Below are 22767 nucleotides of genomic sequence, written 5' to 3' on the forward strand. Positions count from 1 at the left end.
ATATCAGAATATTCTAACAACATTAAGGATTTTTTATTAGTGAAAAGGAAAATATGACCTAAAAGATGGGTTTATTATGAATTATTGAATGTATTCTGTCATAATTTGTTTTGAAGATCTTTGGCCCTCATTGTTATTTTTTTTTTTTTAAATAATTTCAGTGGAGCAGGAAGTTCCCATAGAGCCTCCGAGTGCAACCACCACTACCACAATTGGAATCTCTGCTACGTCTGCCACATTCACAAATGCATTTGGGAAAAAAAGAGCCAATGTAGTGACAACCCCCAGCACCAACCGGAAAAACAAGAAGAATAAAACAAAAGAGTCCCCTCCCACAGCACATCTAATTTTACCTGAACCACATATATCTTTAGCACAACAAAAAGCAGATAAAAATAAAATAAATGGAGAGCCTAGAGGTGGAGGTGCAGGTGGGAATAGTGATTCGGATAACTTGGATAGCACAGACTGCAACAGTGAGAGTAGTAGTGGTGGTAAAAGCCAAGAATTAAATTTCAGCATGGATGTGAATTCCACCAGTGACAGGAGGTGCCCCACAGTTCTCGGCTCTCAAGAAGAAAAGGCAGGTACGGCCACCTCCAAGACTCAGACACGGTAAGTTTCCCTGTTTTGTTAACTCTATACTCACCCTTCTTATTTCATGCCTGCCATAAAAATTATAAAGATTATTAGATATTCTTACAAGATTCTTAGTCTGAAGTTTAAAAATATTACTATGCTTTATTTTTATTTAACTATGTTAATTTTATTGAATAACCTATGTTGATAGACTCTTTGCTTATTTTGTTTGTTTTCCTGTCTTGATTATTGAATGTACCAAACTTTTAAAAGTATTTCATTATAACTTTATCTATGTAGTCTCTTGAATTTTTGTCTTAAAATGTATTTTTTTATTAAACTCCATAATTCCTTTTTCTCAGCCTTGAAGGTGAAGTAAATGCTAATTCCATGTCAGCAAGCTACAAGCCATTGCCATTAAGTTCTCCAACCATGAAACTGAATCTCACCAGTCCTAAAAGGTGTCAAAAAAGAGAAGACGGGTGGAAAGAAGTTGTTAGAAGGTTAGTAAGGCCAATCCCATCTGCTTCTTTGTTTGCTTCCTTGTTTTCCTTTTTCTGATTAGGCAATTTCTTTTTTCTCATTAGTCAGTCGTGGCCTGCCTACAGCTCAATCAGTAAACCAAGATGTCCTTACTTGTATGGCAGTCCTCCCACCTTTGCCTCCCAAGTGCTGGGATTATAGGAACATGCCACCACAATGGCTTTTAGATTTTTTATTTATTAGTTGATGCAGCCCAAGCTGACCTTAAATTTGATATACATCCAAGGCTAACGTTGATCCACTTCCCTAGCAGAGGATACAGGTTTAGACCGCCGTACCCGGCTTAAAATTCTCCATCTTTTATGATATGGTTACCTATTTAATAATTTGAATGTAACCATTATTATAAACTACAACATCATATTAAGTCTAGAATATGCTAAAACAAAATTAGAAACTATATACAATTTACATGAATATCTTATATGATATAACAAAGTAATAAATTACATTTTATGTGGGCCAAATTTGAGAGTTTTAAAAGTTGCTAAATATGAATTGTTTATAGTCTAAAATTACAAAGTAGCATATACTACTAAGTATAGATTTTGTTTTGTTTTTGAGACAGGCTTTCGCTGTGTAGCACTGGCTGGCCCGGCACTAGCTATCTATACCAGGTTGGTCTTGCATTCATAGAGCTCCAAATGCCTCTGCCTCCCAAGTGCTGGGATCACAGGTGTGTGCTGCCACCAGCATTCCTAGCCCAATGGTATGCTTTTGTTTTTAGTTTGGAAAGAGAAGCAAGGCGCAGTGGTGCACGCCTGTAATCCCCGCAGTCAGGGAGGCTGAGGCAGGCAGATCGGTGTGAGTTTGAGGTCAGCCTGATCTACAAAGCCAGTCCAGGACAGCCAAGGCTACACAGAGAAACCCTATCTCAAAAAACAAAACAAAACAAAACAAAAAGAATTACTTAAGGTCCAAGAATTCTACAAAATTCCATCAACATCCTTAGACATTTTTATCTTTTTATTCCAAAATTTTATTATTTAAAGACATCTGATTTCATAAGCTCATGCGTAGACTTTATTTTATAGGTCAAAGAAATTATCTGTTCCAGCTTCAGTGGTATCCAGAATAATGGGAAGAGGAGGATGCAACATTACAGCAATTCAGGATGTTACTGGAGCCCATATTGATGTGGATAAACAGAAAGATAAGAATGGAGAGAGGATGATTACAATAAGGTAACTAGAGAAATAGCATATCTATTACAAGCTCTCCGCCAAAATTTTACAAGAAGCATACTTTTATTAGGTAGGAATTTTATTTGAAAGTTGGGATATAGCTCACTGATAAATTGCTTGCCTAGCATATATTAAGCTTTAGGTTCACATGGGGAGGGATGGGGGGAAAGGCGGGTGCAAACATGTGATTCATAAGATTATCTAGGGAAAAACAAAATCAAAATATAGTGTATGAAAATTTTTTCAATGATAAAAAAGATTACCTAAGGTGTGTTATTGTTGGTTATATTGTTCTTTTTATTTCATTTATTCCCCAGGGGTGGTACAGAATCAACAAGGTATGCAGTTCAGCTTATTAATGCACTTATTCAAGATCCTGCAAAGGAACTAGAAGACTTAATTCCTAAAAACCACATCAAGGCACCTGCCAGCACCAAGGCCATTCATACAAGCTTCTCATCTGGAGTAGGCACCACGGCAACTTCCAGCAAGAATGCGTTTCCCTTGGGTGCTCCAGCTCTGGTAACCTCACAGGCAACAACGTTATCTACGTTCCAGCCCACTAACAAACTCAGTAAGAATGTGCCAACAAATGTACGCTCTCCTTTCCCAGTGTCTCTTCCCTTAGCTTATCCTCATCCTCATTTTGCTCTGCTGGCTGCTCAAACTATGCAACAAATTCGGCATCCTCGCTTACCCATGGCCCAGTTTGGAGGAACCTTCTCACCTTCACCCAACACCTGGGGACCATTCCCAGTGAGACCTGTGAATCCTGGCAATACAAATAGCTCTCCAAAGCATAATAATACAGCCCGTCTACCTAACCAGAATGGACCTGTTTTACCTTCAGAATCTCCTGGGCTATCTACTGCTGCTTGTCCTATCACTGTCTCTTCTGTAGTTGCTGCCAGTCAGCAACTATGCATGACTAATACCCGGACTCCTTCATCTGTCAGAAAGCAGTTGTTTGCTTGTGTGCCTAAGACCAGTCCTCCAACAACAGTGATTTCCTCTGTGACAAGCACTAGTAGTTCCTTGCCTTCAGTCTCTTCCATATCTACCACCGGTGGACAAGTTACTACCACATTTATGCCTGCAACTACTCCTCAAGTACAACTTTCTTCACAAAAGGTGGAGTCTTTCTCTGCCATGCCGCCTCCCAAACAGAAAGTGTCCACACAGGACCAGCCCTTGACAAACCTATGTGTACCAACTCCAACTGCAAACAGTTGTAATAGCTCTGCCAGCAACACCTCAGGAGCTCCAGAAACCCACCCATCCAGTAGTCCTACTCCTCCCTCCAGTAATACACAAGAGGAGGGACAGCCATGCAATGCGTCTGACTTAAATCCTGCATCGATGCCTTTTGCCTCTAACTCAGAACCTGCTCCGTTGACTTTGACATCACCCAGATTAGTTGCTGCTGATAATCAGGACACCGGCAACTTACCTCAGTTAGCTGTACCAGCACCTCGAGTTTCTCATCGAATGCAGCCCAGAGGTTCTTTTTACTCAGTGGTACCAAGTGCAACTCTACACCAGGATCCTCAGTCAATTTTTGTTACCAATCCAGTTCCTTTAGCACCACCTCAAGGCCCACAAGCTGCAGTGCAGCTTTCATCTGCTGTGAACATTATGAGTGGTTCTCAGATGCACATAAACCCAGCAAATAAGTCTTTGCAACCTTCATTTGGCCCAGCCACACTTTTTAATCACTTCAGTAGTCTTTTTGATAGCAGTCAGGTGCCAGCTAACCAAGGCTGGGGAGACGGTCCACTGCCTTCAAGAGTTGCTGCAGATGCGTCCTTTACTGTACAGTCAGCTTTCCTAAGTAACTCTGTACTTGGACACTTGGAAAATGTACACCCTGACAACTCCAAGGCACCTGGCTTCAGACCGCCTTCACAGAGAGTTTCTACTAGTCCAGTCGGTAAGTTGTCATTAAGTATTGTAGCTAAATGTGGGGCTATCCTAACTCACCATCCAAGCCAATAGACACTGACTTTGTACCTAATTCTATCTAACCTAAAAAAAATACCTCTTAGTTATTGCTACTTAAATGGGCTCCCCAAAAGTGCTGTATATAAAGCACATAAAATAAGGTATTTTATATTTTTTCTCTATTTCTGTACCTAACAGTTAGGAGATTATATCTTGTATTGGTCCAGTTTTTTTGGAAGTTGATGTTATATTAATAAAGAGGATTCATGGCATGCTTCAAAGATTCCAAATTTATAGACTTTTAAAAATGAGGGCAGGGCATCGTGGTGGTGCACGCCTGTAATCCAAGCACTTGGGAGGCAGAGGCAGGTGGATCACTGTGAGTGCAAGGCCAGCCTGGTCTACAAAGTGAGTCCAGGACAGCCAAGGCTACACAGAGAAACCTCTCAAAAAAACAAACAAAAAGATAGTGAGTATTTCTTTTTCTGACTGAAAGCACTGGCACTGCACACAGCTTAGGTACTGCTCCATAGTTTATATTACTTTATATTACATTGGTGGTCAACGTCAACTTACATTAAATGGAGCTGCTTAAAGAGATGCTGGTCATGTGCTAACTTGTTCTAGATTTTTTTGTTGTTGTTGTTAGAGACAAGGTGCCATTCTGTAACCACACTGGCCTTAAACTCATAGCAGTGTTCCTATATTAGCCACAGTGCTAGGATTGTAAGTTTGAGCCATCATGTGTGGCTTTGACTTCTTGGCTTAGAAATTAGATGCTGCTATAGGTGGAGAAGGGGCTCTCGGTTCCTTACACTTACTGCTATCTGTTGGCAACTAACATACTAAGAGACGGGTAGGCATAGTTCCAGTTGTATACCCACTGGAGAGCCCACCAGACTCAAGTGGTTCCAAACACAGGGTCACCCAGATGGCCCTAGTAAAATTCCACAGGACACTAAACAAAACCCAGTGAACATGGAAAAGAGATTTGTACGGAAGAAGAGGAGCTAGGGGTAGGAGTAATGATTGTCACAGGGGAAAGTAATCAGAATGTATTATGTAGAAAGATAGAGATAGATTGGAAGCCAATTTTGCCTTGGAGATGTTTAGAAGAGGAAATCTATTTTGTAGTAAGAGCAAAATTTTTATCCAATCTGTACTATACTGAAGAATGAGAATTTTTTTTTTTTTTTTTTAATTTCATGAGTGTTCTATCTGCATGTACACTTGCAGGCCAGAAGAGGGCATCAGATCACATTATAGATGGTTGTGAGCCGCCATGTGGTTGTTGGGAATTGAACTCAGGACCTCTAGAAGAGCCGCCAGCGCTCTTAGCTGCTGAGCCATCTCTCCAGCCTGAGAAATTCTTGTATGTCTGAAAATTATTTCAAAACTTAGGATAAAAAAATAGTGCCATTTTAGAGCTGGACATAGTAGCATGCACCTGTAATTGCAGCACTTAAAGGCTGCGGTAGGAAGATCACAAGTTCTGGGGTAACTTGAACTACATAGTAAGATTCTGTCTCAAATGAAAAGGCGGGTGCTAGAGGGAGCAGTTACAGGACTTGGGGTTCAGTTCCTACCACTCATGCGGCAGCAGCTCACAACTGTCTATAACTCCAGTCCCAGGGGATCTGACACAATTTTCTGGCCTCCACAGGCACCAGGCATGTATATGGATACATGCAGACAGAATACCCATACACATAAAATAAGTAAAGAAATAAAAATCATTTTTAAAAATTAAGTAAATATTTTTAAAAAGAAAAGAAACACTGTTGGTGGCTGGAGAGATGAGCCAGCTGTTAAGAGCAATTTCTGCTCTTCCAGGGGACCTGAGTTCAGTTGTAGCCCCCACATCATGTGCCTCACAACTGCCTATAACTCGCTCCATGAGATCTGAAGCCCTCTTCTGAATTCAGATGCACATACACAGACACACACAAACACATAATGAAAAATAATTAGGGAGAAAGAAACACTGCTGCCACTTAATATTTCTCTTCCGATTGGAAAACTGCTCTTTAGCTCATGCCATCCTTTTGCTGGTTGTTTGCTACTTATGTATGTTCTTCTGGATATGGTGTCGCCTTACCTTTTATTTCAGATAAGTTTAGATGTACTTGTCTTTTCAGACATAGCTTTTGTTTCTCAAATAGAGATCTAGCCCTACAAGACTATTGTCTACACTTTTTTCTTTTCTGTAAGTAAACATCTATTGTGAGTTCATTTTGGGAAACTAGTAGACAGTTTCAGAATCCTCTGTATGAAGGAACTCATTGTTACTGTGCTCAGACCTTGACAGAAAATATTTTTTACTTTTCTTATGGGAAGAAGATGGGGTAAGGTGTTTGCACATGCACCTGGAGGCTGGGGCTAAGTGTCAGATGTCCTCAGTGATTCTCCAGCTATTATTTCTTTTATTTTTATTGTTGTTGTTTTATTTTGTTTTTCAAGACAGGGTTTCTCTGTGTAATAGCCCTAGCTGTCCTTGATTCACTTCTTAGACTAGGCTGGCCTCGAACTCACAGAGATGTGTGCCACCACTGTTCGGCCCTATTTCTTTTATTTTTAATGTTTGCATATATGTGCTTTTTTTTTTTTTTTTTTTTTTTTGGTTTTCTGAGACAGGGTTTCTCTGTATAGCCTTGGCTGTCCTGTCCTTGCTTTGTAGACCAGGCTAGCCTTGAACTCACAGAAATCTGCCTGCCTCTCCCTCTGCCTCCCTGAGTGCTGGGATTAAAGGCTTGCACCACAGCACCTGGCGCGTCTGCATGTATATTTATGTGCCTGTGTGCCAGTGCTCTCAGATAAGAGTGTCATATTCCCTGGTGCTAGAGTTATGGGCAGCTATGCGCCACCAGGCATAGCACTGGGAACCAAGCTCAGGTCTTGAAAGACCAGCAGAATGTTCTTAACCTCTGAATCATCTCTTCATTCCTCCTCTACTTTACGTATGCTTTACATTGTGTGTGTGAGAGAGATATGTATGTCTACATGTAGACACACGGCACAGCGTGCATATGGAGGTTATAAGACAGCTTGCAGGAGTTAGTTCTCTTTCCCCAGCATAGGTTCCTAAGATAAAGCCTTGGATCATTAGGCTTGATGGTGGCAAGGCCCTTGACTGTGACACACATCACCAGTCCTTCTCCACCTTGTTTTTTGAGACAGGATCTCTCTCTGAACCTTAAGGTCACCAACTTAGCTAGACTGGCTGGCCAGCAACCTCCTGGGCTCCTCCCAACTCCCCCTTGCCAGCGCTGGGTATAAATGCATAGACTGACCCTAGGTGCCTGGGCTCCTCCCGACTCCCCCTTGCCAGCGCTGGGTATAAATGCATAGACTGACCCTAGGTGCCTGGGCTCCTCCCAACTCCCCCTTGCCAGTGCTGGGTATAAATGCATAGACTGACCCTAGGTGCCTGGGCTCCTCCCGACTCCCCCTTGCCAGCGCTGGGTATAAATGCACAGACTGACCCTAGGTGCCTGGGATCAAGTCCAGGTCCTTCTGTTTATACAGCAACTGCTTTACCAACCAAGTCGTTTCTCTACCCCATTTTATACTTTTTTCCTTTGGCAGAACAAAATGAGTTTATTTAACTTAGTTAAGTAATATTATTATTATTACTTATAATTGTTAAGCTGATGATTAACCTTTTGGTTAGGCATGGGGACATACGTCTCTAATTAACACCTGGGAGGCAGAGGCAGGCAGAGTTCAAGGTCGTCCTGGTCTATATTATGAATTCAGGCCAATCACAAAAAAAAAAAAAAGCTGGAGGGATGGCTCAAGAGGCAATTTAGAGTACAACCATGTAACTCCAGCTTCACACTCAGCATTCCACATATTCCTTTTGGTTTTGTTTTTTTTAATTGAGACAGACTCTCACATCTATAACTCTGGCTGGTCTGAACTCACAGAGAGCCACCTGCCTCAGCCTCCTAGTGCACCACCATACCCTCTTCTGGCCTCTGAAGGTACTAGGTATGTATGTGGTCTACATACATACATGCAGGCAAAACATGCATACACATAAATAAATAAAGTTAAAAAATAAAATAATAAGTATAAAGCTGGACGTGGGTGTAACTACTTGTGGGCTGCCAGGTGGCCTATCACTATGCCTGACCATCTGAGTTCAATCCCCAGACCAAGAGAACCAAATCCCAAATGCATGATGTCTACACATTTGTGTGGTGTATACATAAAAATAAGTAACCAAAAACTACTTACTATGGACTGGAAATGAGCACCTACTAAAATCTTTTTCTAGAACTTTGTGTCATATTTCTAATACACTCAACTACGCAAATCAGTAGAATTTAAGGAAAGTGCTCTAAATTCAGATTTATACAAGCTAATAGAAACTGTGATATAGTTTGCACTTTTGTTTATGAAAACACTGAAATGGATGTTGTTTTAGTGGGCTTTTATTTTTGTGGTGAAAGAGAAACATTGATAAACCTATTGTTCATCTTCATTGGAAATTACCATATCTTTGTAACTAACTAGCTATACTTAAAAGATTTTCCTCAGAAGGAAATGCAGGCATTACTGGGCAAATACCATGTAGACATACACAATATGATCTTATTTTATGTTCCATTCAGTAACAAAAGCTGGAAGATTTATCCAGAACATTATTACTTCAGATGACTTCCATTTTTTAAATTGAATATGCATATATGTTTTGCTTGTGGAATTTTATTTCCTGTGTTTACATTCCTTAAGACTTCCGTTTTTAGGCATTGCACTCACTTTCCTCTAGTTAGGGATATTGGATGATAGTCTTCTGATTATAAAACATTGGGTTTGGGAATATAGTATCATATGCACAAGTTCATTTTTCTGTAATTTATGGAAAATAAGCCATGTTTCTTTATCTTGAAAAAAATATTAAGTAAACCTTCAGCTTTCCATTTTAAAGCCTCAGCTGATTGATTGTCTTAAACCTGTTTTATTTCAGGGTTGCCATCCATCGATCCTTCAGGCAACTCCCCGTCTGCTGCTGCTCCTCTGACAAGTCTCTCTGGCATACCAGGGGCAAGGGTTTTCCTGCAAGGGCCAGCACCTGTCGGGACGCCTAGTTTCAACAGACAACATTTTTCTCCCCATCCTTGGACAAGTGCCTCAAACACATGTAGGAATCCTAGAGAAACTCTTCCAAAGAATCTTGAATAAGTTGTTAAGCCATTTGTTTCTATGTAGTAGTTTTAGCGAAACAAGCAATGTGCAAATACTGGAGGTTTATATGCGATCAAACCAAAAATGTTTCCACTGGACTTTGGGTCAAAAATTAGTAATACACAGTAATTTTCAAAAGGCCCTTGTGAGGGCAGTGTTGTGAAATTTCTCAATTCTGAAAAGAAGCTGATTGTACCTGGTCATTCTGGTATGACTTCACACTTAGTTTTACATTTTATGAAAGAATTACTACCCTTTATAGATATACCTTTATTTTAGCTTATTTTAGAATTTAGGACATGTGAATTATTTGGTGTCACATAATATGCAATATTTTCCTTGACACACCTTGTTCTAGGAATTGAGCTCTGAGCCTTGCACATAACTAGGCAAATTCTTCAGCACTAAGCTACAGCTTTGATTTTTGTTATTGTTTTGTTTTTAATGAAGTAGTTCTTACTTTTTAATTCCCTTGGTTTTTTGTTTGTTTGTTTGTTTGTTTAATGTATATTATGTATGAGTGCTCTGCCTACATCTAAGTCTGCATGCGAGAAGAGGGCATCAGATCCCATTACAGATGGTTGTGAGCTGCCATGTGGTTGCTAGTACTTGAACTCAGGACCATTGGAAGTGTTCTTAACTGCTGAGCCATCTCTCCAGCCCATTTCCTTGGTTTTTTGAGACAAGGTATTTTAATGGTAGACCTGGGTATCCTGGAACTTACTTTTTAGACTAGATTGGCCTCAGACTCAAAGAGATCCTCCTGCCTCTGCCTCCAGAGTACCATGATTAAAGGCATGTGCCACCACACATGGTCTGTATTAGTCTTTGTGACAAAGAAAACTACACATAATACCTAAATCCATGGAAGAATTAAATCTATCACTTAAGTTCTAGAATGATTTTAACATTTACAGCCTGGTCTACAAAGTGAGGCCAGGACAGCCAAGGCTACACAGAGAAACACTGTCTTGAAGAAACAAAAACAAAAAAGCAGGAGAGAATTAGCAAATTCACAGGCATTTTACAGACAGTAATCTAAGTCCTTTTAAAACACTGTCTCAATAAATGTAAGATGTAGTTAAAGATATTTTCAGAGGATTATTTAGTATAATAGCAAACTCTTTTCTAGTTTGTCCAGTTCTGTTGGGGGAAAGCCTTATAACCGCTTCATACTTAATTTCAGGCAGAATTAGACTAAACAATAGTTTGATTTTTCTTTTTCATTTGAATTGTCCTTTTAAATGAACTTTTCTTTACAGAACCTATGTTATAGGAATAGATCTTTACTAGGTTTCTCATATTCCTTTAGTTTTTATGTGTAATAAAACAATAGAGAAATATTTTGCCACCAGGTGACTCTCCTATTCCATCTGTTTCTTCGGGATCATCTTCACCCCTTTCAGCCACTTCTGCACCTCCAACATTGGGCCAGCAACCAAAAGGAAACAGTGCCAGTCAAGATCGAAAGATTCCTCCTCCTATTGGAACAGAGAGACTCGCCAGGATTCGGCAGGGAGGATCTGTTGCACAAGCCCCTGTAGGGACCAGTTTTGTTGCTCCTGTTGGACACAGTGGGATCTGGTCATTTGGTGTCAATGCTATGTCAGGTATAGTTACCTTATTCTGTCTACTGAGACATTTTGAGTAAGTTATTAGAGTTTGCAATTGCAGCTTAATTCTAGGAGTGGGGGAGAAGGGCTAGGGAGGTGGCTGAGTGGTTAGAAACACTTGTTGCGCTTGCAGAGGACCTGGGTTCAGTTCTGAACACCCAAATGGCAGCTCACAGTTACCCATAACCCTAGTTCAGAGCATCTGATGCCTCTTCAGGCCTCTGGGCTCCTACATGTGGTACACACATACACTCAGGCATGCACACATACACCTAAAATTTTTTTCCCCAAAAACTGAATTCCTTAAGCATGTGTGTATTGGTACACACTGTAGTTCCAGCACTTGGGACCCTTAGGCAGGAAGGTCACCAGTTCCAGATCAGCATGAGTTACAGAAGGAGTTCAGGTCCCAGTCTATGCTGTTACACAGTGAGGCTTTCTCTCACAAAACCAAAGACTGGTGATACAGCCTTGACTACACCACACCATGAGCTGGCTTTCTAATAGTACACAAAGGTAAAAACTGTGGTTGTTTATGGGCACACAGACATAACATACCAAAGTATAAAAGAAGAAATATCTTTAGTTTCTATACTGAGCATTCAGTGAGAGAAATGTTTTCATATCTCTGAAGGATTCATTTCTATCCTAGTCTAGAATATTTTGGAGGTAGGAGGTGATCTATAGAATTGATCAGGAATAAAAGATTGTGCTGAACATGGTGGCTCAGGTGGCTGATGCAAGAGTTCCAGGCCAGCCTGGGCTACCAGAATGGGTTCCTTTCTCAAACAGAATATGACTCAAAGTATAATTCCTTTCTAGCTTAAGGTTTACAGCGTAGAACAGGATTGTTTGGATTCTCTCAGATAAGGAATTAGGAATATGCAGGGGCATTCACCTATTTTCTAGGAACTTGTTTTTTGTTTGTTTGATTGATTGGTTGTGGCTTGCCAGGTTGTGATAAATGTTCTTGGAACTCTTGAGAACCATTATTTTGATCAAATTTGATACAAAGAGATAAAAACGTGGTAATATTTTATTGTTTTATGCAGATAAACACTAGACACTATTTTCAATTCTCTTTTCCAGAAGGCTTATCAGGTTGGTCACAGTCTGTTTTAGGGAACCATCCAATGCATCAACAATTATCAGACCCAAGCACATTCTCCCAGCATCAGCCAATGGAGAGAGATGATTCTGGAATGGTAGCTCCCTCCAACGTTTTCCACCAGCCCATGGTGAGTGCTCTGTGGGGTTTCTACAGTGAGTGGGCAGGCATTGCCAGCCACGGGAACCGCGTGTTAAGGAGTACTTTGTGTGGAGGTCACCCTTTTGCTTCTATGACTGTCGGGTCTTCTATTCAGTTTTAAGACTGGGTCCCTTACAGGACTGTGGCCTCAATTGTCCTGAGGATGTCCCCATCCTTATATAAAGACCTGAGAAATTTGCGTTCTCCTTTGCTTTCTGTGCCACAATTTGAGGGAGGCCTCTACCCTCTAAAGAACTGCCTATTGAGTTTGGTGTTCTTTTGTGCTCTTACAGTTTCCTGGGTGCCTAATAGCCAGACTATAGCTGTAAACACTCATATAGAATTACTCTCCCCCCCCCCCCCCACCTTTGAGATAGGGTCACACCATGTATCCCTTGGCCTAGACCTCACAGAGATATGCCTGCCTCTGCCCAGGATTAAAGGTGTGTACCTCCACACACAGCTATTCTCTTTTTCTTTTCCTTTTTTTTTTAATTTTTAATTTTTTTACTTTTTTGGAGGAGGGTGGGCAAGAGAGAGGTTTGAGACAGGTTTTTTCTGTGTATCCCTGGCTGTCCTGAGAACACACTCTGTAAACCAAGCTAGACTCAAATTCTGATCCACCTGCCTCTGCCTCCCGAGTGCTGGGATAAAGGTGTGAGCCACCACCATCTAGCGAGTATTTTATATTTTATAGTCTTATCCATTGTGGGAAAGTTTCTAGTAACTTTTTATTGGATGAGTTTTGATTTAAATTTGTTCTTTTTATTTTGTTTTCTCCTCTTTCTCTTATTGAACAATATTAAAATACAAATGAAACACTTGATTTTTTTCAATACTGTGCCTGATGCACTAGTAGAATCTTCTGAAGTTATTGCATAGAGTTAGAGAGGTCTCAGCTGGAATTAATGGAATTGTTATCTGTCGTCATCTCATGAATAAGACTTCTTTTTCTGCTGTCTTAGGGTCTTCCGATTTCCATGTATGGAGGCACCATTATACCCTCTCATCCTCAGCTTGCTGACGTTCCAGGGGGCCCACTGTTCAATGGCCTTCACAACCCAGACCCTGCTTGGAACCCTATGATAAAAGTTATCCAGAATTCAACTGAATGCACTGACGCCCAGCAGGTAAAGCAGGCTTAAAGCTCTTCCACTTTTTAGATTTGTCATGTGATTCTTTGAATTTGAGGGGAAATATAAGGTCCAAATAATGACTGTTAATCTAAAATTAAGTTTTTCATTATCAAGATGATGGTACTAAACATTCTATTTCTTGTATGTGTATTCTTCCTAGGCAGAAACAGTGAATTGCCATTGAATTTATATATTCATTTCACAAATGTGTAAAGATTCCTAATTAGAAATTCCAATTTTTCCTCCCCCTTTTCAGATATGGCCTGGCACGTGGGCACCTCATATTGGAAACATGCATCTCAAATATGTCAACTAAGTTAGAAGGTCTTTCCTCTTTAGCCTTGTTTGGGAAACCTATGACTATGGAAGAACTCTGGGGGTTTTTTTGTTTTGTTTTTTTAATGTGCCTAACTAAAATATTCTCTGAGATTTTAGCAATGGAAATTTGATTGCCCATTGTGTAAGAACAAATTGACTTCCTATCCACCTGAGTATGTTCTCTGGTTAGTTTAGCCATTTTTGACTTGAGATCAAATGAACCTAGTGCTTTTGGCTAAACATACTGAATGCTACTTGTATGCAGAAGAGAATTAGATGATTACATGTTTCAACTTTTTAGAATGGTAAATACATGTATAATTGTTTACATACTTATAAGGAAAAATATAAGTAAATTTCTTGTCATATAGTGGCTCTACTTAATGTAGCCTGTATTAATGTGAAATATTTACCAGAATATTCAATAAAAAAAATGAACAGTGTTTAGAAGTGGGGTGTGATCCTTTCAGTGGTCATGAAGATACCAGCCAATCCAAAGTCATATTGAACTAGATTCCTAGTGCTGTATTTATTTGTAGCTTGTTTTTTCACATTTAATGCTCTAGAGTCTATTCTCTGCCAGCCATAAAAGCACTACTAAAGCTTGTTAGCTATTTCTTGTTCTCTTGTCTTTCATCTTTTTAAATATGAGGACACTCAAGCCCTGACAGTTTATCTTAGCTGACATTAGCAGGTAGGCCACTTGGTAGGTTTTGCTCTTTATGGATCATGACTGTGTCGGTAAGAACCTTAGGCTTCACTCACTTAACACTGAACAGATTTAGGGACACCCAAATCATTTACTTTGTGTTCCTTTTATCCTTCTTGGCATTTGAATTGAGACATAAGAAATAGGGGAAGGGAGACTTCTGTTAACTTACAGTGAATTGTGACTAATGCTGGGTTTAGTTCAATGGCCTCAAAAATGAAGAGCCACTACATTTAACAAATTCATCACAAAAAGCCTGGAATAGGTTGGCCAAACTATATGCTGTGCCAAGAATCTGACAGAGAAAGGAAATTCTCCTACTAAAGCATCTGGCTGTCAATTGTGTTTTAGTTAGTTCAGTATCCAGCTTTATAAACAGTATTTAAAAAATAAAATTTAAAAAAAAAAAGTTTCTGGGACTGAGAGAAAGCAAAAGAGAATGTGTGAGTGTGTGTGGCACCCACGTGCACCCACCCAACAACTAAGAGCAAAGGATCATGCAAGCAGCACTGTTCTACTCTAATCAGCTCTGCCTGTGTCCTAAGCCATCACCAGGTCAGAAATGACACGTTAGCTCTGTGTGAGAACTAACACGTGTGGGTTCTCTGATATTCCATACACATATGAGAAAGCTTCCTTAACTCATTTCTCATCTTTTTGGTGAATTTGGAAAGTATCACTGGTGGAAAGTTTATTGCCTTTATAATGATCGTATCAGATCTTCTCAAGGAGCATCTCACTCTAGAGCAGAATGGTCCCTTTAGTCATCTATGTATCTTGTAAAGTATTTGAATGATCTGGAGGAACCCTTAAATCTATGTTTAAACTTTCAATACAACAATAGAAGAAAATCTGTCTCGGGAACTAGAACCCATAAAAGAAAGGAAGGAGAAACTCCTAGAGAATTAGAGAAAATGAGGGATTGTGCAGTAGAAGGAGCTCCTGGGGAGACCCTCCTCCCCTTACACCAACATCGCCCTCCTTTCTATTTGGATCTTGGTAGCCTAATCCCAGCCCTATTTTACCTGCTATAATCTCTTCTTCCTCTTCCTGCCTCTTCCTGACATTACTTTACTGCTATTTTACCAACTTGAACATTGGATAAAACCTAGCTCAGGTAAGAACTTGATTATTTTCAAAACATACCAGGGATGGAGGGAGGCAGTATGGGTGCAGTGGAGTGAGAGTTAAGGACTAAACCCTATTTCGTTTCTGTCACTTACAACTGTGTGACTTTAGGCAAGTCATCTCATTTTTCTGGGCTTCACATTCCCCATCTGAACATGAAATCAAATTTAAATTAACCCAAAGGAGTCTTGTAGTTCTAACACAGATTTTCTTCTTCCTTTTTTTTTTTTTTTTTTTCCTGGATGAAAATGGATGGTGGATAGCATTGGGAATACTAGAAACAAATGTTTACAGTCCTGAAAATTAGAATCAAAAGCCTTCTATTCTAGAGACCAGTATTGCTTTGGAAGTTAGTGGAAACAGAAGAAAAGTTATACATCTACAGTGAGCCCTTAAGTTTTTAAGAAATGTCCTGCTAAGTAAGGCACATGTCAAATCACATGAGAATAATAGCTCTTTCAAGGAATAAAATTCTATTTTCAAGGTTTCTGGATCCACTTCTTTCAAGTAATGTTCAGTGTAATAAAATTATTGATGTTTTAAAACACTTTAAAACTGTGTGGCTACAGTGTGCTGACTTGCCCTTTTATAGGCCAGTGTGCTTTCTTCAGTCCCTGCTCTCAAGGGGGAAATTCCATCACCTCAGCTAACCAGACCAAAGAAGAGAAATGGACATCTAATGGTGGCCTCCTCTAACCAGAGGTAAGAAGTCTTAAACCTTATAGTTTCTGTTCATCCTCCTCCCGACCACAACACTACTACACAAGAGGTCTGTCCTCAGCTTAAGTCAGCTTATAGAAGGGAAAGTGAGGCCTATGAGTTCTAAGCCAAACAGAGTCCAGCATTGTGGTGCACCCTTGTATGCCTAGCACTTACTTGCACTGTGGAAGTTGGGGAAATCTGGATTTTAACACCAGCCTCAGCTCCATGAGATGTTTATCTCAACACCTCCTACACCTCCCCAGCAAAAGACCAAAGGGGAGGACTTGTTATGCATGGCTCTATCCTAGTGTTGAAGACCTTTGGACCACGTTGTAAACCCAGAAGAGACAAACAAGCCTGTAGGAAAACAGCTTCTGAACATCTTGTTCTATGACGAGCAAGTACTTCTACCAAACAATGCACCTGGTCGGTCATATCGTCCCAAGGACCCTGTCCTGGGATAAGGGCTGTGATGACGTTGTGTTTCCTCTTTACCCTCAGTGATTTGGCAATTGAACACAGACAAGGTCTTTCACCTCCACTCTACTTTAGGAAATGAATGTGGAAAAGAGGTTTAAAGTATCAAAATCCTAAGTGTGTTAATGCCACATCCAGTAAAGGTCATGAAACCAGGCATGGAGGCATTTGCCTGGAAGTTTCTCCTGAGGCAGGAGAATCACCAATCTGAACAACGTAATGAAGTCCTCCATATCAAAATAATAATAATAGGGCACATGAGCCTGGGCTTCAAGACCTAAATTAGAGGACAAGATCTTAAAAATGTTAGCTGATTTCACATCTGCCCATGAGTACTTTTCACTTATAGACAAGATCCACCTGCCTCTATGTACTTAGTGCTGGGAGTAAAGATATGCCACCATACCCAGCTTTGTTTGCTTTATTTTGGTGGCACTACTGGGAATTCAAAGGTGTTTGCTTAAGTGTTAAGTGCCTGGTATTTGCCTTTCAGGCTTAATTGTATCTCCTAGGCACAATTTTTGGTTTGATTTCTGCTTGGTTGTTTTTGCTTCTGTATCAATGGTAATAAGTGTTAATCCTGTAACTTAAACTTCTAATGCTTTATCCATGTTGTGTGGATGTGGAGTCTGCCTTTCTCTCCAGTTTCCTAGCCCTGACAGCCCACAATATGTTATAAAAAAGTAATCTAGGCCGGGTAGTGGTGACGCACGCCTTTACTCCCAGCACTCGGGAGGCAGAGGCAGGCAGATCGCTGTGAGTTCAAGGCCAGCCTGGTCTACAAGAGTCCAGAACAGTCAAGGATACACAGAGAAACCCTGTCTCAGGGGGAGAAAAAAGTAATTTAAGAAAAGCAATAGTAGTAGTGCTGCCTACTGTTTATAGTAGACATTCAAAGAAGGAAGACCTCAGTTCACATCAAGCACTTTTCTTGAAATCCTCTACATTCTGTTTGGTTTTTGTTCTCATTTTGGCAGTGCTAGGGATCAACCCCAGGACCCTGGGCTGCTGCACAAGCCCTCTACCAGCTGAGGTGCTTCTTCAGCCCCTGTAGTTTTTGTGTTGTTTGTCTCACCATGTAGACCACGCTGGCCTCACACTTGGAGATCTGCCTGCTTCTGTGTTCACCGTGCCAGGAGTAAAGGAGTGTGCCACCACATACAACCAGCCCTTACAGTTCTATTTCTCAGTCTGTTTTGGCGAATCACTTTCTTAATTAAATTATTCGTATGCTAGACCTCTTCTTGCACTGTATCTTCTCAGATGACCATATCCCATATACTCTTGTGTTTCATTTTAGTCATATCCAGACAAAGTCCTCCCCTTGAACATTTGTTACCGCTCTTACAGCACTCTATCTTGTTACTCTGCGTGCCCCCTTTTGTTTTTTCCCTCTTATGTTCCAGCTACCAAGACTCTCAAACCAGGAAACTGGGAGTTACATTTATTGGGGGGTAGGGGTGGGGAAACACAAATGCATGTCACTGCCTGGATTGCTTGCCAGAATTGGGTCTCTCCTTCCTCTTTTTTTTTTTTTTTTTTTTTAATATTTTAAAAAATATTTTATTTAGGTTTTTTATTTATGTGCATTAGTGTGAGGGTGTCAGATCTTGGAGTTACAGACAGTTGTGAGCTGCCATGTGGGTGCTGGGAATTGAACCCAGGTCCTTTGGAAGAGCAGGCAGTGCTCTTAACCACTGAGCCATCTCCCCAGCCCCTGCCCTTCCTCTTTATGAAGTCCCAGGGATGGGATTTAGATCATCAGGCTTGCCAACAAGTACCTTAATCTGCAGGGCCATCTCACTGGCTGCCACGTTGTCCTTCTCTGTATACAGATTTCATCCATTTCTCTGTCTGCATTGCCACTGTCTGATGGACTCATCTTCAATATCACCATACTCTCTACTCTAGGCCCCCACTCTTAGCCATTGGGCTACTTTCTCAGTTTGCTTAAAAGCAGGGTTGTCAGACAATTATCCAGTCTGCTTAGATATGCACCACTTTGTAAGAGATTCCAATACCTTTTGGGGAATAATAAAATACATGTTCACTTGCTTCTGAAAGCCTGCAGCTTCTGCATTAACACGAGTTGCCTGTCATAACACTGTGTTTAAATATTCTTTAAAATTCAGTCTTAGGTGGGCTTGGTCGTGCATACTTTTAAGGCCAGCACTCAAAGGTAGAGGCAGCTCGCTCTCCAAGTTCAAAACAAGCCTGGTCTTCTATATACCAAGTTCCAGGACAACTAGGACTGTGAGATCCTGTCTAAAATATAATCTAAAATAAAATAAAATGCACTAAGGCAAGCCTGTCTTTGATGTTCCTTTTCAGAGAGCTAGCAAGCTAAGCCTACTTTATCCTCGACAAGCCCTTAGCTAGCTATGTCTAATCACAGGGCTGGCCTCTGTACGCTTGACTACAGCCTTCCCCTCCTCCATCTCTTAGTGTACTAAACCTTAAGTCACAAAGCTTCTGACCATCCTCCTGTGCTAAAGGGCAAGTCATCAGGACACTGTGTGACCAAGTCCAGCAAATTGCTATCAGAGGCACTACAAAGCTGGACTAAAGTCACTCAAGTAGGTTCCTATCTTCCCCTCTTCCACACAAGATCTATGGGCATATTTTTCATCATAAAATGTAATTAATAATATACTGCATTGCTCCTCCCAACATCCAGGTGTAACTAGTAAATAAACTCAACATCTCTCAGGTCAGTGCAGAGCCTGAGCAGTCTCTGGGCGTGTGGGCGGAGCCCACAGCTTGAGTGACTGGCCAATGGCCCGCCCCGGGTGTGACGTATCCTAGTGTTGTTGCTTGCTGCCACACGTGGTCAACTGCGACTCCCTACACCCCAGAGCTGATTTCTGCGCTTTCAAGGCACCGGTTGTTAGTTTCCTGCTGCTCGCTATGTCTACGTCCACGAGTTGCCCAATCCCAGGGTGCCGGGACCGGCTGCCAGACAGCTACAGCACCACGCCGGGCGGCACACTATACGCCACTACCCCGGGAGGTCAGCCGGCAGGGCAGGGGTCTGTGCTTTACGGGACAGTATGCGGGTGGGGTGGGGTCGACCTTGGAATTGCTTCCTCGGGCATCTCTCCAGATTTTAGCATTGAGGGAAACTATTTGAAACTTGTTTCTCAAAAAAACCCTAAAGCAATGCTTTAAACCCGCTTTCTAGTGCTTCTTTGCTGTGCTTCATGTCTATGCTGCGCCAAATCATTGATACTACTATAGTTTAAGTCCCAGTAGAACACTGGTTCTCAACCTTCCTAATGCTGTGACCCTTTAATAGAGTTCCTCGTGTTGTGACCCCCAACCATAAAATTACTTTTGTTGCTATTTAGCTGTAATTTTGCTGTTATGTATAGTAATGGAAATATCTGTGTGTTTTGATATTGATAGTCTTAGGGACCCCTGTGAAAGGGTCGTTTGACACATACCTCCAGGGGGTAGCAACCTATGGGTTGAAAACTGCTGCAGTAGAAGGTAACCTCAACAGAAAGCAGCAAGTGTTATGTAGCAGCATTGGGTCATGAGCTGCTAGGCTGGCAAGCAGGTTTCTGCCATATGGAAGCAGAACAGGGCAGGGCTCTTTGAGGACTGCTGGCTGTATTCCCATGGGTGAGGCTAGCTAACCCTAAAGGACTTTTGCACCTCCCTTTGCAAGAGGTAAGAGCCCAGGAGGCTAACTGGATGAAATTCTTTTGCGGGGGGTGGGGTGGGGTGGGTGGTCATGACAAGGTTTCTCTATGTAGCCTTGCCTGTCCTAGACTCGCTTTGTAGGCCTTGGACTCAAAGAACTACCTGCCTCTGCCTCTGTGAGTGCTGGGATTACAGGCATGCGCCACCACACCTGGCTTGGGTGAAATTCTTAAGTATTATTGAGCTTTTTAGGAGAGAGGTTAATCAGTTAGGCCCCACTTGATACACCAAAGCAATGAATCTCTGAAGTATGGACTAACAGCATCAAGTACCTGAGCTTAAAGTGTGGTACTCCTTCTCAAGACGGTAACTCCCACCACCACCATCCTAGCCTGAAGCACTACTTGGACTAGCTAAACTGTTCAACTTGCCTTACTTAATGATGCTTAGGCTGCACTTGGTTGGGCATGATTGCCGACTGAATGGGAAGTAATCTGTGGTCAGGTTCCTGACTCTTCAGTGCTAACTCCTTCACAGGCACCAGGATCATCTACGACCGAAAATTCCTGCTGGAGTGCAAGAACTCACCCACTGCCAGGACGCCCCCCTGCTGCCTCCCGCAGATTCCCGGGGTCACAACTCTCCTAACAGTACCACCCTCCAAACTGGAGTTGCTGAAGGAACAGAAGCTGACAGAGGAAGAGATAACCGGTGAGAAAGTAGGAGCAGCTATTAACTGCCTTTGTGAAGGAGCATTAGGGTTCAATTCCAAGAGGAGTTTCTGTACTAGCTGGGCTTACAAAAACATAGATGGGTAAGTAACTGTGCTCTCTTGCCTTCTCTCCCCAGATGACGAACAATTTGAAATGGACATGTAATCCAGTGCAAGATGACCTGTGTGGAGTCACGGAAGGAACCCTTATGCCACTATTGCCACCATCTCTTCTAGGGTATCCGAAGGCCAGCGGGCCTCGTCTAATCTGGAAAAGAGTGACTTGTTGGTTTTGGGCTTCCTTTAGTTCTGAGGCAGCTAGACCAGGGACAGCAGTGGGCAACCTGCCAAGCCTTTAGCTTTCTCTGGTCTACACATAAAGTCCTCCTGGCTCGCTCCTCAGGGCTGGCACTGGGGAAAGAGGATGTCACCTTCTGGCTGCTTAGTAAACCTTCAAAGAAATGTCTTGGCTCCATTATTCTCCTCAGTACTCAATGCTCAGCTGCACAACTGAGCTACCCAGCAACCCTGACAGAGACTCCAAGTCTGTTCCCAGCTCCCACTAGCCCACTTCCAGCAGCATTTAAGACTTGAGGTAGGCCATGAGGGAAGGCTGCTGGAACTGCCCTGCCATAAACAGCAATAGTCTGAGCCTTTGCCAAGGGCTGGCTGTTCCTATCTTTCCAGGAAGCAGCCATCCTGGAATTGGACCTTTACAGCAGCCCCTCCCTATCCAGTTGTAAAATGGACTCCTGGAAGAGATGCAGTTTCAGTTTATTGCCATTCCTAATCTCTCCTGCATTTCTGTTTCCCACCTCTAAGTATCTGTCCCTGGTTCAATGATGGAAAATATGTATCCTCTCTTCTCAGCACAAACCACCATATATTTCTGGATTTGGCTGTTTGCTTTTTGCAAGGGGTTGGGGGAGTTCGAGACCAAGCTGATCCCGAATTCAGAGAGATCCACCTCTGCCTCTGAGAGTGCTGGGATTACAGGTGTGGACCATTGTATCTGGGTGTTTCCCCCCCCCCTTTTTTTTTTTTAAGTGTTAGCAATGACTTTGGGAGGGTGCTACATATAGCTCAGCAGTTAAGAACACTAGCAGCTCTTCCAGCTGTCCTAAGTTCAAGTCCTAGCAACCAAACCACATCCCACAACTATCTATAATGGGATTTCATACCCTCTTGATGTGTATAAGCATACATGCAGACAGAGCGCTCATCCTTTTTTTTTTTTTTTTTTTTTTTTTTAAACAAAGACTATAGAGCCTACACTAAAACCCAAAATAAGGCATTGCCTTGCTTGGTAAATCAGAGCATCCTGACTTCACATATCAGTAATGTAGTCTTTGTTGTTGAAACAGAATCTCCACATAGTTCAGGCTGGCCTCAAACTATGTAGTACAGGGTAACCTTGAACTCCTCTTCCTGTCTCCATGTCTCACGTATTAGGACCACACGTATATGCTATTACAGCCAACAGAAATGCAGAAATCTGGTCTTCTTTAAACAACAGAAATGCCCATTACTGGTTCTATCTCTATAGCAATACACCAAAAGGAATGGTTTCTTCTGACATTAAAGTTTCCAGTTCGAATCTGTTCTCAGGCTAAAATGAAATTAGACAGACACCAGGCCACA

General features: G+C 41.6%; 1 protein-coding gene across 8 annotated transcripts in view; it reads left to right on the forward strand.

The window, feature by feature from the left end:
- The window catches only part of Ankhd1 (ankyrin repeat and KH domain containing 1), a 111906-nt gene extending 89772 nt beyond the window's left edge, over positions 1-22134 (forward strand). For 3 of the 8 annotated variants that reach the window (XM_051163284.1, XM_051163286.1, XM_051163285.1), the window contains exons 26-36: positions 162-615; positions 942-1082; positions 2157-2306; positions 2624-4236; positions 9220-9393; positions 10793-11047; positions 12140-12288; positions 13265-13429; positions 16183-16292; positions 20952-21125; positions 21264-22134. In XM_051163284.1, coding sequence (XP_051019241.1) covers positions 162-615; positions 942-1082; positions 2157-2306; positions 2624-4236; positions 9220-9393; positions 10793-11047; positions 12140-12288; positions 13265-13429; positions 16183-16292; positions 20952-21125; positions 21264-21267 — 3389 coding nt within the window. In that variant the 3' untranslated portion in view covers positions 21268-22134. Of the gene's footprint in view, positions 1-161; positions 616-941; positions 1083-2156; positions 2307-2623; positions 4237-9219; positions 9394-10792; positions 11048-12139; positions 12289-13264; positions 13430-13691; positions 14204-16182; positions 16293-20951; positions 21126-21263 lie in introns of those variants that run through there. The other 5 variants (XM_051163290.1, XM_051163291.1, XM_051163287.1 and 2 more) reach the window with 4 other exon arrangements.
- The last annotated feature ends 633 nt before the right edge of the window (positions 22135-22767 follow it).

Source organism: Acomys russatus, chromosome 20 (genome assembly GCF_903995435.1).
Source record: "Acomys russatus chromosome 20, mAcoRus1.1, whole genome shotgun sequence".
In the NCBI taxonomy this organism is placed as follows: Eukaryota; Metazoa; Chordata; class Mammalia; order Rodentia; family Muridae; genus Acomys; species Acomys russatus.